Source organism: Spermophilus citellus, assembly GCF_964194105.1.
Source record: "Spermophilus citellus genome assembly, chromosome: 3".
NCBI lineage: Eukaryota > Metazoa > Chordata > Mammalia > Rodentia > Sciuridae > Spermophilus > Spermophilus citellus.
In genome coordinates this window covers 29,331,336-29,345,121 of record NC_138184.1, presented here as the reverse complement: position 1 = coordinate 29,345,121, position 13,786 = coordinate 29,331,336, and the positions used below count along the sequence as shown (strand labels likewise).

The 13,786-nt window shown below is 36.8% G+C and overlaps 1 protein-coding gene across 2 annotated transcripts in view; it reads left to right on the top strand.

Annotated features, from left to right (window-relative positions):
• The first annotated feature begins 985 nt into the window (after window positions 1-985).
• PDCD6IP (programmed cell death 6 interacting protein) overlaps window positions 986-13,786 on the top strand; it is a 77,012-nt gene continuing 64,211 nt past the window's right edge. For both annotated transcript variants that reach the window (XM_081283510.1, XM_081283509.1), the window contains exons 1-3: window positions 986-1,203; window positions 9,917-9,971; window positions 11,701-11,770. In XM_081283510.1, the coding sequence (XP_081139636.1) occupies window positions 995-1,203; window positions 9,917-9,971; window positions 11,701-11,770 (334 nt within the window). In that variant the 5' untranslated portion in view covers window positions 986-994. The remainder of the gene's footprint in view (window positions 1,204-9,916; window positions 9,972-11,700; window positions 11,771-13,786) is intronic.

Genomic DNA, 13,786 nt, shown 5'->3' with positions numbered 1-13,786 from the left:
AAATTTGGAACTTGTTCATAACAGTATGCTTTTCAAGAGACCCTCACCCTTGGTATTGATGTTTTAGGCCAGATAAGCTTTGTTGTGGGGACTATCCTGTGCATTATAGGATGTTTAGTAGCATCTCTGGACTCTACCTGTTAGTTGCTAGTTGCAACTAAAAATGTCTCTAATTATTGCTAAATGTCCCTTCAAGTGCACAATCACTTGTCTGAGAACCACTGGGCTACACTACTACAGTGGGGGAGGGTGGGCTTAAGAAGGGCAGTGGAATTCTTTCATATCCCAAGTTAGGGTGGGAACTTTGCAAGAGTCTTTTTAAGTTCACTTTTGTAAAGAAAGCCTTTTTTCTCATTTAAGTCTGGTTCTTCCAAGGGACCACATATCCTAAATTTCAAGCTCCCGCAACCAACTCCCCTTTTATCTTTATATTTTACCTTACCGTCAGTGTCCTTACCTGACTGTAAACTGCAAAAAAGCAGGAATCTTATTTACTCAGATTCCCTGTACACTCAAGAATATGTACACAGCAGACCGTCAACAGTGGCTCAATGAAATATCATTGGTCAAAATAACCTGGAGGCTGCAAGGTCTTGGGCAAGTAATTGAAAAGCCTCGCAGCTGTAAGTACAGCAGACGTACTTCACCAGGGAGTGGAACAGTAGTTATTCTTACGTGAAAGTGTCCAGTCCACCAGTCCAGACAGTAAAGAAAAAGGGGAGACCTCCATAAGTTAAGAAAGCCAGGACCCCACGGCGCAAAGGGAACCAGGTGAGTGACGCCGCGGCAACTCCTCCACGTGACCGCGTGCGGCGCGCGTCTCTCTGAGTGCGCCTGCGCCGGAGCTCCCGGAAGTGGACAGACTCGGAGCGCCGGCCGACCGAACGTCCGTCAGCCCGTCGGTCCGCTTGTCCGCCGCCCGGTGCCCGGCGCGCCTCGGCCCTCATCACTGTCCCGCCGTCTTTTTGGCCCGAACGGCGGCCGGGTGGTCATTATGGCAACGTTCATCTCGGTGCAGCTGAAAAAGACCTCGGAGGTGGACTTGGCCAAGCCGCTGGTGAAGTTCATCCAGCAGACGTACCCGAGTGGCGGAGAGGAGCAGGCCCAGTACTGCCGCGCCGCGGAGGAGCTCAGCAAGCTGCGCCGAGCCGCCCTCGGCCGCCCGCTGGACAAGCACGAGGGAGCGCTGGAAACGCTCCTGAGGTGGGCGCGGGGCCGGGGGCGGGGGCGGGTGTTGAAGTCAGGTTTTCAGTGTAGCCGCCTCCTTCTTTCCTCACTCTCCGGAGCCGGTGGCCCAGGCCGAGCCGCCCCGCCCAGGCTTGGGCAGGAGCGTAGGTGTGGTCTGCATTCTTTCCTGGTGAGCTCCACCGGCCCCGCGGCCCGGAGGTAACCCTGTCCTTTGGTTGCCAAGGCTGGATACTTGGGAGGAATAGTCTGCCACGTACTGATTTCTCTTGTCACCTTTACTCAACTAGTTTTCACTTTTTGATGTCTCAGACTGAAGACTTCCTTCTCCCCCTGCTTTCCTGTCACTGTCTTATGACTTTTTGATCCACATTTAGGTTTCATAATAGTAGTTGCTTGAGGGAAGTGGGGGAATCGGGACACTTGGAGCAAGTGTCTGTTTATTACTCATTACGTGGTTCACTTGAAATGGGCAGTCTTAAATTCAAAGTTATTAAACGACGGATGAATAATTCTAGAAGTTAAGAGCTACAGTTATTTGAAGTAAAACTCGAGTGACATAATGAAACATTCAAAGTATGTTTTAAAATCTGTTTACAAACAGGTATGCACAGTAATGGAATAAGTTGTTATTTTAGCAAATGGATATTGACCTCATTCTGTATTTAATAAAGGTTCTTTTTTTTTTTTTTTTGGTATTTTACGTTAACCATGACAGCATTTTTGTGGCACTTTATGACCTCATTTCCTCTAACATTCTCGTTTCACAGGAGAAGAGGAAGTATATTAGGGTGCAAGTAGTAGAATAGCAGAAATCCAGGTTTAACCAGCCTAAGTTAAGAAAAGACTCTGGTAATTGAAATGTCTAAATGTATTCATTATGTTTAGACATCACTGGAGATCATCTGTCTCCATGATGCTGTCTTCTTAGAGATGGCCCAGTAGCAGCTCTTATAGTAAATGTAATAATCATAACACTCAGTAGACTTTCTCCTAGCTCTGTTGAAAGTCCATGGAGGCCGTTTATTTGTTCTGTTTGTACCCCTTTTTGGGAAATAGGTGGTGGGAAATAGGCTAATTTAATGACTTTTGGGTTAAACAGCTGGTTTAACTTTTCCATCCCTCATAGATCAAAGCAAAAGTTTGGACAGAGGAAGGGTTGGTTCCTCAAAGGAGGAGATATTAAACAGATTGCTCAGAGATTATGACTACTAGCTGTCAATTTTAGAGCCAAGACTGTTGGACTGTAAGGATCATTAGTCTGATGCTTAGCATAAACACATTTTTTTTGTTATGGGGATTGAACCTAGGGATGCTTCACCACTGAGCTACATCCCCAGCCCTTTTTTTATATTTTATTTTGAGGCAGGAATTTTGCTACATTGCTTAGGGCCTCCCTAAGTTGCTGAGGCTGGCCTGTAACTTGCCATCCTCCTACCTCAGCCTCCCCAGTTGCTGGGATTACAGGGTGCACTAACGCACACAGCAATTTAAACAATTTTAAAGTTAACCTAGGAATACTTGGGCCATTTTTCTAGAATTAACCTATTTTTAAAAATCTTCAAAGTTGTTTTAACCTGTAGATTTAATGAGGATTTTCAATTTTTATTTTTTAAAAAAATATATATTTTTAGTTGTAGTTGGACACATTACCTTTATTTTCTTTATTTATTTTTATGTGGTGCTGAGGATGGAACCCAGTGCCTCAAACATGCTAGGTGAGCACTCTACCGCTGAGCTACAACTCCAGCCCCAATTAGTATTATTAATAAAGCATACTTGTGGTATAATGAACCTGTAAAAACCTTGTTGACTAGGTTTGGTTCCATTGGTGAAGGAACTTGGTGTCTTCAGGGGCAGTTGGCACAGGATTTTAAGACTGACAAAGGAGGATAATGGATAATGCTTCAGATAGGATGCTGGTAGGAACTTTAAAAAAACATTTGTTCATTCCTTTTTTGGTACTAGGGATTGAACCCAGGGGTGTTTAATCACTTAGCCCCATCTGCGGCCCTTTTTATTTTTTGAGACAGGGTCTTGCTAACTTACTTAGGGCCTCGCTGAGTTGCTGAGGCTATCTTTGAACTTGGGATCCTTTGTTTTCCAACCAGGCATGTATGTGGAAACTGTTCTGAGGTAGTGGAGCTATTGCAGAGACTTTTTCCTTGAAACTGTGTTTCTTTAGTTACCTTTGTATGGTCCTCTCCTACTGCAGCTATTAAGGTTTTTAACTTTTTTTTTTTTTTTGCCCTTTTTGTCCTTTTTTGTGGAATTAGGGTAAGTTGATTAACTTACTCCAGGCTGCTAAAATATTTAATGGAGATGTGTACAAAAATTCTATGGGTATATACACTGTAAAATAAGATAGTTTTGAATCAAACAGTTGTGAGTATTCAAATTAAGCAGAATATCTCATTTTTATGATTATTTTTGATAATTGTGTAAACTGAACATTTACTTTTTTTTTTTAAAGAAAGAGTGAGAGAGAGTGAGAAAGAGGGAGAGAGAGGGAGAACTTTAATATTTATTTTTCAGTATTTGGTGGACACAGCATCTTTGTATGTGGTGCTGAGGATCGAACTCGGGCCGCACGCATGCCAGGCGAGCACGCTACCACTTGAGCCACATCCCCAGCCCTGAACATTTACTTTTTAGCCTAATGAACTTTTAAACTAATGAACTTTGAAAAAGAAGTTTTAAACTAATTCCTAAAGAGTAGAAGATAGCTTAATAAGGGCTGGTACACAGCTCCACATACAAAACTCCAATGATATACTTGACTTGTAGATGCTGGATTAAATGTTGTAAGATAAACATTTATTTGTACAATATTAATGAGCATGCTTACTTAAAAATCATTTATATTAAAGGAACTTTATCCTTTATAAAATGATTTTTATTAAAAATTGAGTAGAACAGCCTTGAAAATGTTGAACTGTATGGTGATCACATGGGAACGCTGCTGTTTTGCTTTACTTTTATTTTGGAAGCTGCACATTTTAGCATGATGCTGCTGTTTTGCTTTACTTTTATTTTGGAAGCTGCACATTTCAGCATTTCACCACAAACTTTGTGGTGATAAGTTTCTTTAGAAAGAAAGCTTCCTGTTTCCTTCCATGAAAAAGTCTGCCCTCAGCTTTCTAAAATTTGATCAAGTGTGAATGGAGGTTGGGAATCTGCAAATGGCACCTGTATAAGGTTTAGGTTCAACTTTATGTGGGGGATCCCAAATTACCAGTGAATTAAATTAAGATTTTATTCTTTTTTTAAAACTTTTTTTTTAGTTGTAAGTGTACACAATATCTTTATTTGATTTATTTATATGTGGTGCTGAGGATCGATCCCAGTGCCTCACACGAGCTAGGTGAGCACTCTACTGCTGAGCCGCAACTCCAGCCCTAAGATTTTATTCTTGTCTAAAAAGTTGGCAGGTAGGTAGTTGTGATAGTCAAGGGGTGGTAGTTCTGTGGAGTTCACTGGAGCTCAGACTCCTTCCAGCTTTCGGCTCTGTAAAAGCTAGAGTATGGTTCTGGTTCTTATAGTCCAAGATGACAAGCATACCCAAGTTCCAGACAGTAGAATGGAGGAAGAGAGCATCTGGAACCCGCCTCACAACATTCTACTTATATGTTACTGGCCATTATGTGTGTTCACATCTCATAGAAGAAATGCTAGGAAAAGGAGTTTTTATTATGGATGGCCTTATCCCCAGCTAAAAAAATCAGAGGTTTTGTTAATAAGGAAGAAGGGGAGAATTGCTAATAATGTAGGTAATTTGTACTCTAGCCCCAGCCTCTCCATCCCCACAGTCCCCACTACACAGTACATGATATTCCTAACATTTTTCTGAGAGTGAACCTACCCTCAGAGTTGAGGATCTGGGCCTGAAGGTTTCTTTCAGGGATTTTCAACCACATCTTTATCTTTTCAGCCTCAGATTGTCTTTAGGGGTATCTCATGTTTCTTAATTCAGATCTTTTCTGACTTCTCTGAAATGATTTGGCTTGTTGGTTCCCTTGCTTATGCAGTTAGATTTTAGTTTTCTGCTTCTTTTTTTCACTTTTCACCTTTTTGAACATTTTGTTGAAACCTCTTGTATGCTGCTGTGCCTTTTCCCATTCTCTTTTTCCTAACTATTCCAGCATCAAGAATGATAAATAAACATAAAGCAGTCTTCTCCCCTTGACAGAGTGAGCTTTTAGCCAACAAGCCTGAGCACTCTACCTCTGAGCCACAACTCCAGCCCCAGAAATAATTTAATTTGAAACACTTATTTAAAATTTAAAAACCTAAACAAATGGTATGATGCCACAATATGCAGAACTCAAAGTCTTCAAGTCTTGAAGTCTTGACAACCCTGAGTTTGAATTCCAACCATGAGTTTTAATTCCATTTCTTAGAGGTATAACCATGAACAAGTTATTCAACCTCTTTAAAGTAAAGATAATTAATACCTCCCTTATATGTGAGGAACAAATAAAATAATACAAACAAAATATTGAAATAGTGCCTGGGTAAATAATATGTATGTGATAAATGCAGCTATAAGTTATTATAACTATGTAAAAGTAGTTTTATATGCAATCCACTATTCTATAAAACTCATGCACTTCAAAGCAAATGTATCACAGCTTAATTTACAAATCTCATAGGGAGGGCTGGGGGTGTGGCTTAATGGTAATGCTCAGCATGGGAAGAGCCTTGGGTTCAATCCCAGCAACACACACACAAACACCAAAAAAAAAAAAAAAAAAAAAAAAACCCTCATGGGGGGAGAAAACTAGGAAATAAATACATTTCTTCGAAAGTAACAAAAATGGAAATAGTTGAAATTACCATCAGAAGTTCTAGTTTTAAAAAAAGTTTTAAGAGAAAGATATAAGGATTAAGAAACACCAATCCACATTAGCCAAATTCCTATAACTCTATACAGCTCACCTCTGTATTAGGACTATGTACTTCTGACCAGCAACTAGAGGGAGAAACAAGAGACCAGAGAAACTAAGCTGGAGTTATGAACTAGAGTTTACAGAACCTTCCTGAATCTTATTTTCATACTTCATTCTTCACCCAATTTATCATCTGAAAAATCATTAATGAAGCACTGCTGCAGCAGAATATGAATAGAAAGCAAACAGAGAGTCAGATCCTTAGCCAGCTTCCACCATAAAGTCAATATAAGAGTTTTAACCTTTTGGGTAAATCAAAGGGTTATACACAATGATAAGATAGTCCTGATAGGCTACTTTATTTACCAACTTTCAGAAAAACATTAAACACACATATCAGACTTCAAGGGTGCTGAGAGCCATTAGTCAAGTAGGTATGACAATTTCCTTGCCAGCGTACCCCATGTTGCTTAGAGGAAGGACTCTGGAAATGGACTTGCCTTGGACATTTGCAGTGACATTGCATGTATGTTTGAGAAAGGTGACCCTGCTCAAGGACCAGGGTGGATCCGGGTTTAGGGAGGATCCTACTGGATTAGGGCGGATCCAGGTTTAGGGTGTATCCTGCTGGGAATAGGGAGTATCCCGCTCCTTGGGTTTAGGGCGGTTCCAGGTTTAAGGTGTACCCTGCTGGGAATAGGGCGTATCCTGCTGCCTCAGGCACACCCGCTCTTTGAGTTCCCCTTGAGTTCTCCTGGGATTCAAAAAGTATTTGGGATTCGGAGCCTGGTGGAGTTCGTGGATTTGGCCCAGAACGTGGATTTCCCCAGAACGTATGTGTGTAGAGTGCTGGTGTGAATTCGGGAATAAAGAATTGCTGTTTGAATCTACAAAGCTGTGAGTGGCTCGTGATTTTGTGCCCAGCCAGACGGCGGCACAAGGGGGAAAAATACATCAGACTTTAAATCTTAAAACTTTCTTCAAAATTTCATGTTTATTCATCTATGCAAAATAAAATTACTGGGCCAAATTAAGGTATAGCAACCTCAGATATTCCTTGAGATTGGGATCAAGTACAATACATCTTTATATCCTCTACACTATCTCCGGCGATGTGGTTCACGTAGGACTCTCCATTAAGATTTTATAAAGAAATTGTTACAATGTCATTAGTATAATTTATCTCAATATCTTCACCCCAAATCAAGAATCAGAATGTGAGCAAGAGTTGTGAAGGAAAATAAAACAACAATATTTTCTTTCCTGATCTATAAAGTAGAGCCTAGCACATGCGAGGCCCTGATTTTGATCCTCAGTACCACATAAAAATAAATAAATAAATGGTATTATGTCCAGCTACAACTAAAAAATGAATATTAAAAAAAGAAAACAAGGGCTGAGGATGTGGCTCAAGTGGTAGCGCGCTCACCTAGCATGCGTGAGGCACTGGGTTTGATTCTCAGCACCACATAGAAACAAAATAAAGATATTGTGTTCACCTAAAACTAAAAAATAAATATTTAAAAAAACAAATTATCAACTATTTAAAAATAAATATCAGTATTTCAAAGTCAGTAAAATACAGCCAATGCAGACTGAGAAGAAACATAAATTTCTAAAATAAAAGTATTGCAGGGCATGGTGACACATGCCTGTAATCTCAACTACTTCAGAAGCTGAGGCATGAGGATTTCAAGTTCAAGGCCAGCCTCAGCAATTAAGCTTGGCTTTAAGCAACTTAAATAAAAATAAAGAATTGGGGATGTGACTCAGTGGTTAAGCACTCCTGGGTTCAATCCCATTTACCAATAAATAAAATGTATTAGAAAAACAAAAAAGATGAACAACTAATCATTCAAAACAAAAAGAAATTAAACAAATAAGCAAAAAAAAACATATTTCAAATATATATATATATATATATATATATATATATATATATATATATTTGATTTTATATATATATATTTGATTTTAACAAAGAAAAAGGTGGCCCCAAATCTTTAGCAAATCTGCTGGTTTAGGTGAGGACAGGAATCACACATAACAAATGCACAACATTAATAAGAAAAAAATTGTTACTATAATAATGAGGAGACTAAAACATTTTTGCAAAGACTTATATATAACAAAAGATACCACAAATACAAAGTTTAGTAGTAAATGTTAAAACTAAAAAAAGAAATAGACCAGACAATTTTAAGACATACATAATGGAAAAAAAGATAAATAACCAAAAAATGTAAGTAACTTCTTCAAATCAGTTTTTTTTTTAAAAAAGCAAACAACTTGACAGAAAATGGGACCCAAAAAATCATAGAAAAAGAAACAAAGTGACTAATAAACATAAATGTTTAATCTCAGCAAAATAAAGGCATTGCATACTAAAACAAGATACCATCCCACACCCATCATTTTAGTGAAAAGTAATGATTTAAATTTTTCATCAGTGAGTACCAGGAAGAATGTAGAAGAATAAAAAACATATATACTAGTTACTGGAATATAAATTGATATAACCACTGTAGAGAGCTGAAATCAGATACCCACCTCTTCCTGTTAAACAAAGAGATCTTTAAAAACCCTTGTAATCTCTCCTGAAACTTCACTAATTAAAAAAAAAAAACTTAAAAATCTAAAAGGATTTGGTGTAGCTCAGATATAAAGCAATTATTTAGCCTGTGTAAGGCCCTAGGTTTAATTTCCAGTACCAAAATAAAAGTAAATGAACAAAGAAAAAGAGAATAGGAAAAGGCACAGCAGCATACAAGAGGTTTCAACAAAATGTTCAAAAAGGTGAAAAGTGAAAAAAAGAAGCAGAAAACTAAAATCTAACTGCATAAGCAAGGGAACCAACAAGCCAAATCATTTCAGAGAAGTCAGAAAAGATCTGAATTAAGAAACATGAGATACCCCTAAAGACAATCTGAGGCTGAAAAGATAAAGATGTGGTTGAAAATCCCTGAAAGAAACCTTCAGGCCCAGATCCTCAACTCTGAGGGTAGGTTCACTCTCAGAAAAATGTTAGGAATATCATGTACTGTGTAGTGGGGACTGTGGGGATGGAGAGGCTGGGGCTAGATTACAAATTACCTACATTATTAGCAAAAAATGAGAAAGGAAATGGGAGTTGTCTAGGAAACTTCTAGATAAGTTTACCTGAAAGAGATGAACTGTGTGAACTTTGATGAGCTGTATGGTAGTGGTGACATAACCTAAAGAAATGGACATACCTAAAACATTTTGAGAGTTTGTAAACCTATTTTTAATCACTTTGCCAGAGACAGTAATTTGTCCAATGGGTATAAACTTAAGTATCTTAATAAAAAAGGAGTATTTTAAGAAATACATAGTTTTTTGGGAAGATGTTAGTTAATTTCTAGGCAATAGTAATTGATAAATATTGTCTGTGGTGGTGGGTATCTTTTTTTTCTCACAGTTTTTCATTTTGTATATTTTAGCTCCTGGTTTACACATTGAGAGGATGTTCATGAAACTTAAAATAACTGATTGAATTGAATTTGTGGGCTACTAAAGTCAGCATGAATCTTTTTCTTTCTTTCTTTTTTTTGGTGGTACTGAGGATAAAACATAGGGGTGTTTTACCACTGAGCTATATCCCTATTCCTTTTTAAAATTTAGAAACAGTCTCACTAAGTTGCTGAAGCTAGCCTCAAGCTTGTGATCCTCCAGCCTCAGCCTCCCAAGTTGCTAGAATTACAAGTGTGAGCCATCACGCCTGGCATAAACATGAATTTTTGTATACTTTTAAATCACTTGTGTTTATATAAATGTATGTCATGTTTACCTCCGCTAATTATTAACTTTGCTCTATTTTTTAGATATTATGATCAGATTTGTTCCATTGAACCCAAATTCCCATTTTCTGAAAATCAGGTAAGCCATTAATTTTGTTTTAAAGTTGTGTGGTAATGGCAAATTACCCATTTCCTTCCACCTATGATATCAGTTTATTGAGATCAATGATACCTCCTTACTATGTTTAGCTGGTTTTATATGAACTAGAAGTGTTTAGATTTGTCTGATCTGAACATATGTGCTTCTCAAGACTCCTGAAATTTGATTCATGTAGTTCCCCCGTCATTTCTGAGGCTCATGTAGAGCAGTGGAGTTCATTTTATATAAAAAGAAGAACTGTTTATTGATTGATTTAACATTCTGTGTTCTTCCCCTTTTACAGGATTAAGAAGTAAGCTATATAATTCAGAAAGTATTGGTCTCAGTTTCTTAAAAATTATTAGCCCAAATTACAATTGCATATAAAAGTTGCAATGGCTGTTACGATTGATATTACATTACAAACATGTCAGCTTTATTTTCTCTTAAAGACTAGTTGTTGGAAATTTAAAATGTTTGTAATTTCTTATAGTTTTATAAAAGTTTTAAACTTTGTGGTACTTTTTTTTTTTTTTGGTGGTGTTGGGAATTGAACCCAGGCATATATGCCAGGCAAGTGGTATACCACTGAGCTATATTCCCTGTCCCTTTGGGATATTTCTGAGTTTTAAAACAGTATAAGAAAAGTACTTTAAACGTCCTTGTACTTAAGTTTCTACAGGTGAAATAATTAGGTATTGAGATTTTGTTTTAAAATATTCTAGGAAGAAAAGTGTGTGTGAATGGGTGGTGGTGGTAGGAGGAGGAGTTAGGGAGGAGATGAACTAAAAAGAGTAAAAAGCTAAAGCTGCTGATGGGTACATGCAAATTCATTATGTTATTCTTTTTATTTTTCTGTATGTTTGAAGGTTTACCTAATCCAGAATTAACTTTTTTATTAGGTTGTAATAAATAATTTAAATGAGACTAAGTTCTTTTTAACCTTCATAAGTGTTACACTTAGTTTAGAAGCAGAGATAGATGTAGTTTTCCACTAAGTAAAATTTTAGGTGTAGTACTCTACAGAGAAGAGGATGAATCATATGTATAGTTCGAATTTCACAAAGTGTGCATGCTTATTTAACAACCACTCAGATCAAAAAGTAAAACATCATCCCATCCTCTTGAGAAACCATTTTCCTACTTTTGTAATAGTTGTGTTTAATTTTATCTCCTGGAAAACCTGTAGTACTTACTTTATTGCTTTTGTTTATCTTTGCTTGTTTGACAAACATGTAGTGCTTGTTCTGTCAACTCATTGTGTGTTTATGAAGATGAATGCTAGTGTTTATGATTACTGATATAGAATGACCATTTTGAAATAACCTAGTGCCAGTACTTTACTTTAAAGAAAATTATTGTCCAGAGGGGGAAAAGAAATTGGGTTGGTTATAAGGAGATAATGTTTTAGACAGGTTGAACTTTTGTCCTTTTCTTCATTGTGGATTTTTCTTCAAAAGATACTTAAGAGCTAGGTGGATGGTGCACATCTCTAATTCCAGCAACTCAGGAGGCTAAGGCAGTAGGATTGCAAGTTCAAAACCAACCTCAGCAACCTACCAACACCCTAAGCAACTTAGACCCTGTCCCCAAAACTAAAAAGGACTAGGAATGTGGCTCAGTGGTTAAGTGCCTCTGGGTTCAATCTCTGGTACCAAAAAAAGAGACTTAATATTTAATGAAATCCATGATGACAAAATAATTTTCTATCTTTTCCCATTCTGTCCAGATCTGTTTAACATTTACCTGGAAGGATGCTTTCGATAAAGGTTCACTTTTTGGAGGATCTGTAAAATTGGGTATGTAGTTTTAATAAAAATGATAGGAAACTTGTCCTAAATATTTTTGTATTGTTTTAGGCTTTTAAAATTGTATCCTAATGACTCTTTGTTAAATACTAAAGTTTTTTTACATGTCATTTTCTTCTAAACTTCAAGTGCAATTTCATAATATTTGTAGAGCCTTTGCCTTGCCAGGCACTGTCCTAGTTATGAAAATGAATAAGATAGTTGCATTCAGTCTGATTGGGAAGATAGTTGATCATTCTGTATGTACTACCAATATATAATGTATATTGCATAGTGATATTTTTGTCCATGAAAGACTGTATGTGTGATGGTAGTCCCATAAGATTATGCCACCTAGTGATGTTGTAGCTGTCTTAGTGGGTGTAAGTATGATGCTCAAACAACAGTGAAATCATTTAATGAGTCATTTTTCAGAATGTATCCTGTTGTTAAATGAGAAATGACTGTTTATCATCCTGTGCACAAATTGGGACCATAGATGAGGAAGAAGTTAATTTTACCTATTTAAAGCAACAATGTTTAAATTAGATCCTAAAGGATGAATTTGTTTTTCCAGGTAAAAAATAATATTACAAGTACAACATCATAACCAAAGGTCAGAAGGTGAAGGCTTTTTGATCTGCCAGCTCAGGCAAGGTTTTGTCTCTGTGTCTTAATTTCCTCATCAGTGAAGTGAGGCTAATATTATTTATCTCATTGAGTTCTTATGTGGCTTAAAAGAATGAAAACATGCAGAGCCTTTGGGACAGTGCTCAATAAATATTAGCTGCAATGAGTAATAAAAGATGTAACACGATACATGCACACATCACATAATGTTTATATATATTTTGTACCACTGAGCTATATCTTTAGCTTCATCCCCAGAAAATGATATTTATAACCAAATATATATACCTAACATGGCATATGTATTTAAAGTGCTTTGGTATATACTCATTGTATAAGATATAGTAAATACTAAGTATCTTAAAAGATATTATTATATATGCTCATATATTTACATATTGGATATTATATAACTATCTTAATGTAAGGTATCTATAAGGCATATACTTATATAGGTGAGGAGATGGAAATATGTAAAATAATATATATTATATATAATACATACTATAATAATTAAGGCTATTGCTCAAAACCATAAGGTGAATTGGGGATTATGAAGGGTGATAATATTGGAAAATAAATTATGAAGAATTGCAAACATTATAGTCCTGAATTGGTGGTACTTTACCCTATTGTTTATGTATTTATATATGTATGTATTATTATGTATTGTATATTGTATATATTATGTGTTGTTTACATTCATATGTATACTTTAATAACTTAATTTTATTTATTTTTTATGTGGTGCTGAGGATAGAACCACGTGCCTCACACATGCTAGGCACGTGCTCTACCACTGAGCCACACTCCCAGCCCTCCCCTATTGTATATTAATAGCTCATGTTTATTGAGCATTTACTATACCCAGGCATTGTTGGAGGGGCTTACTTTATTATCTTACTGAATTCCCCAGTAGCTCAATGAGGAAAAGCACTATTATTGCCAATTTAGTAATTACAAAGATTGACTTTCTAAAGTCTTATTGGGTTGATGCTGAGATTTATAATTTGGTTTCACATATTGGTATTTATTCCTTTTATTAGACAGGTTGAATTTGAATTTTCTGTTATTTCTGGGTAGAAATTTCTCTTGCATTTGTAAACAATAGATTTAAAGCTCAAAAGAGATGTAGATTTGGGAACAGTTGTCATTAGGTGCTAATAATTTGTCCCCTCTGGCAGATAATAGAAAAGTATGAAAGCCAGTGCTAGGGAATTTGGTCTTCAGGGGAAATAAAGGAAGAGGTTCTGGGAATGAGGTTGAGAAAAAGCTTTCAGATATTGGAGGAACCAGTAAAGAATAGAGACAAGAAAGGGAATTCTAAGGTGAAATAGTTCAGTTGTTTCCAAACCTGACTGCATATTAGAATTGCTGAGGAATGTTAAAGAAACAAGG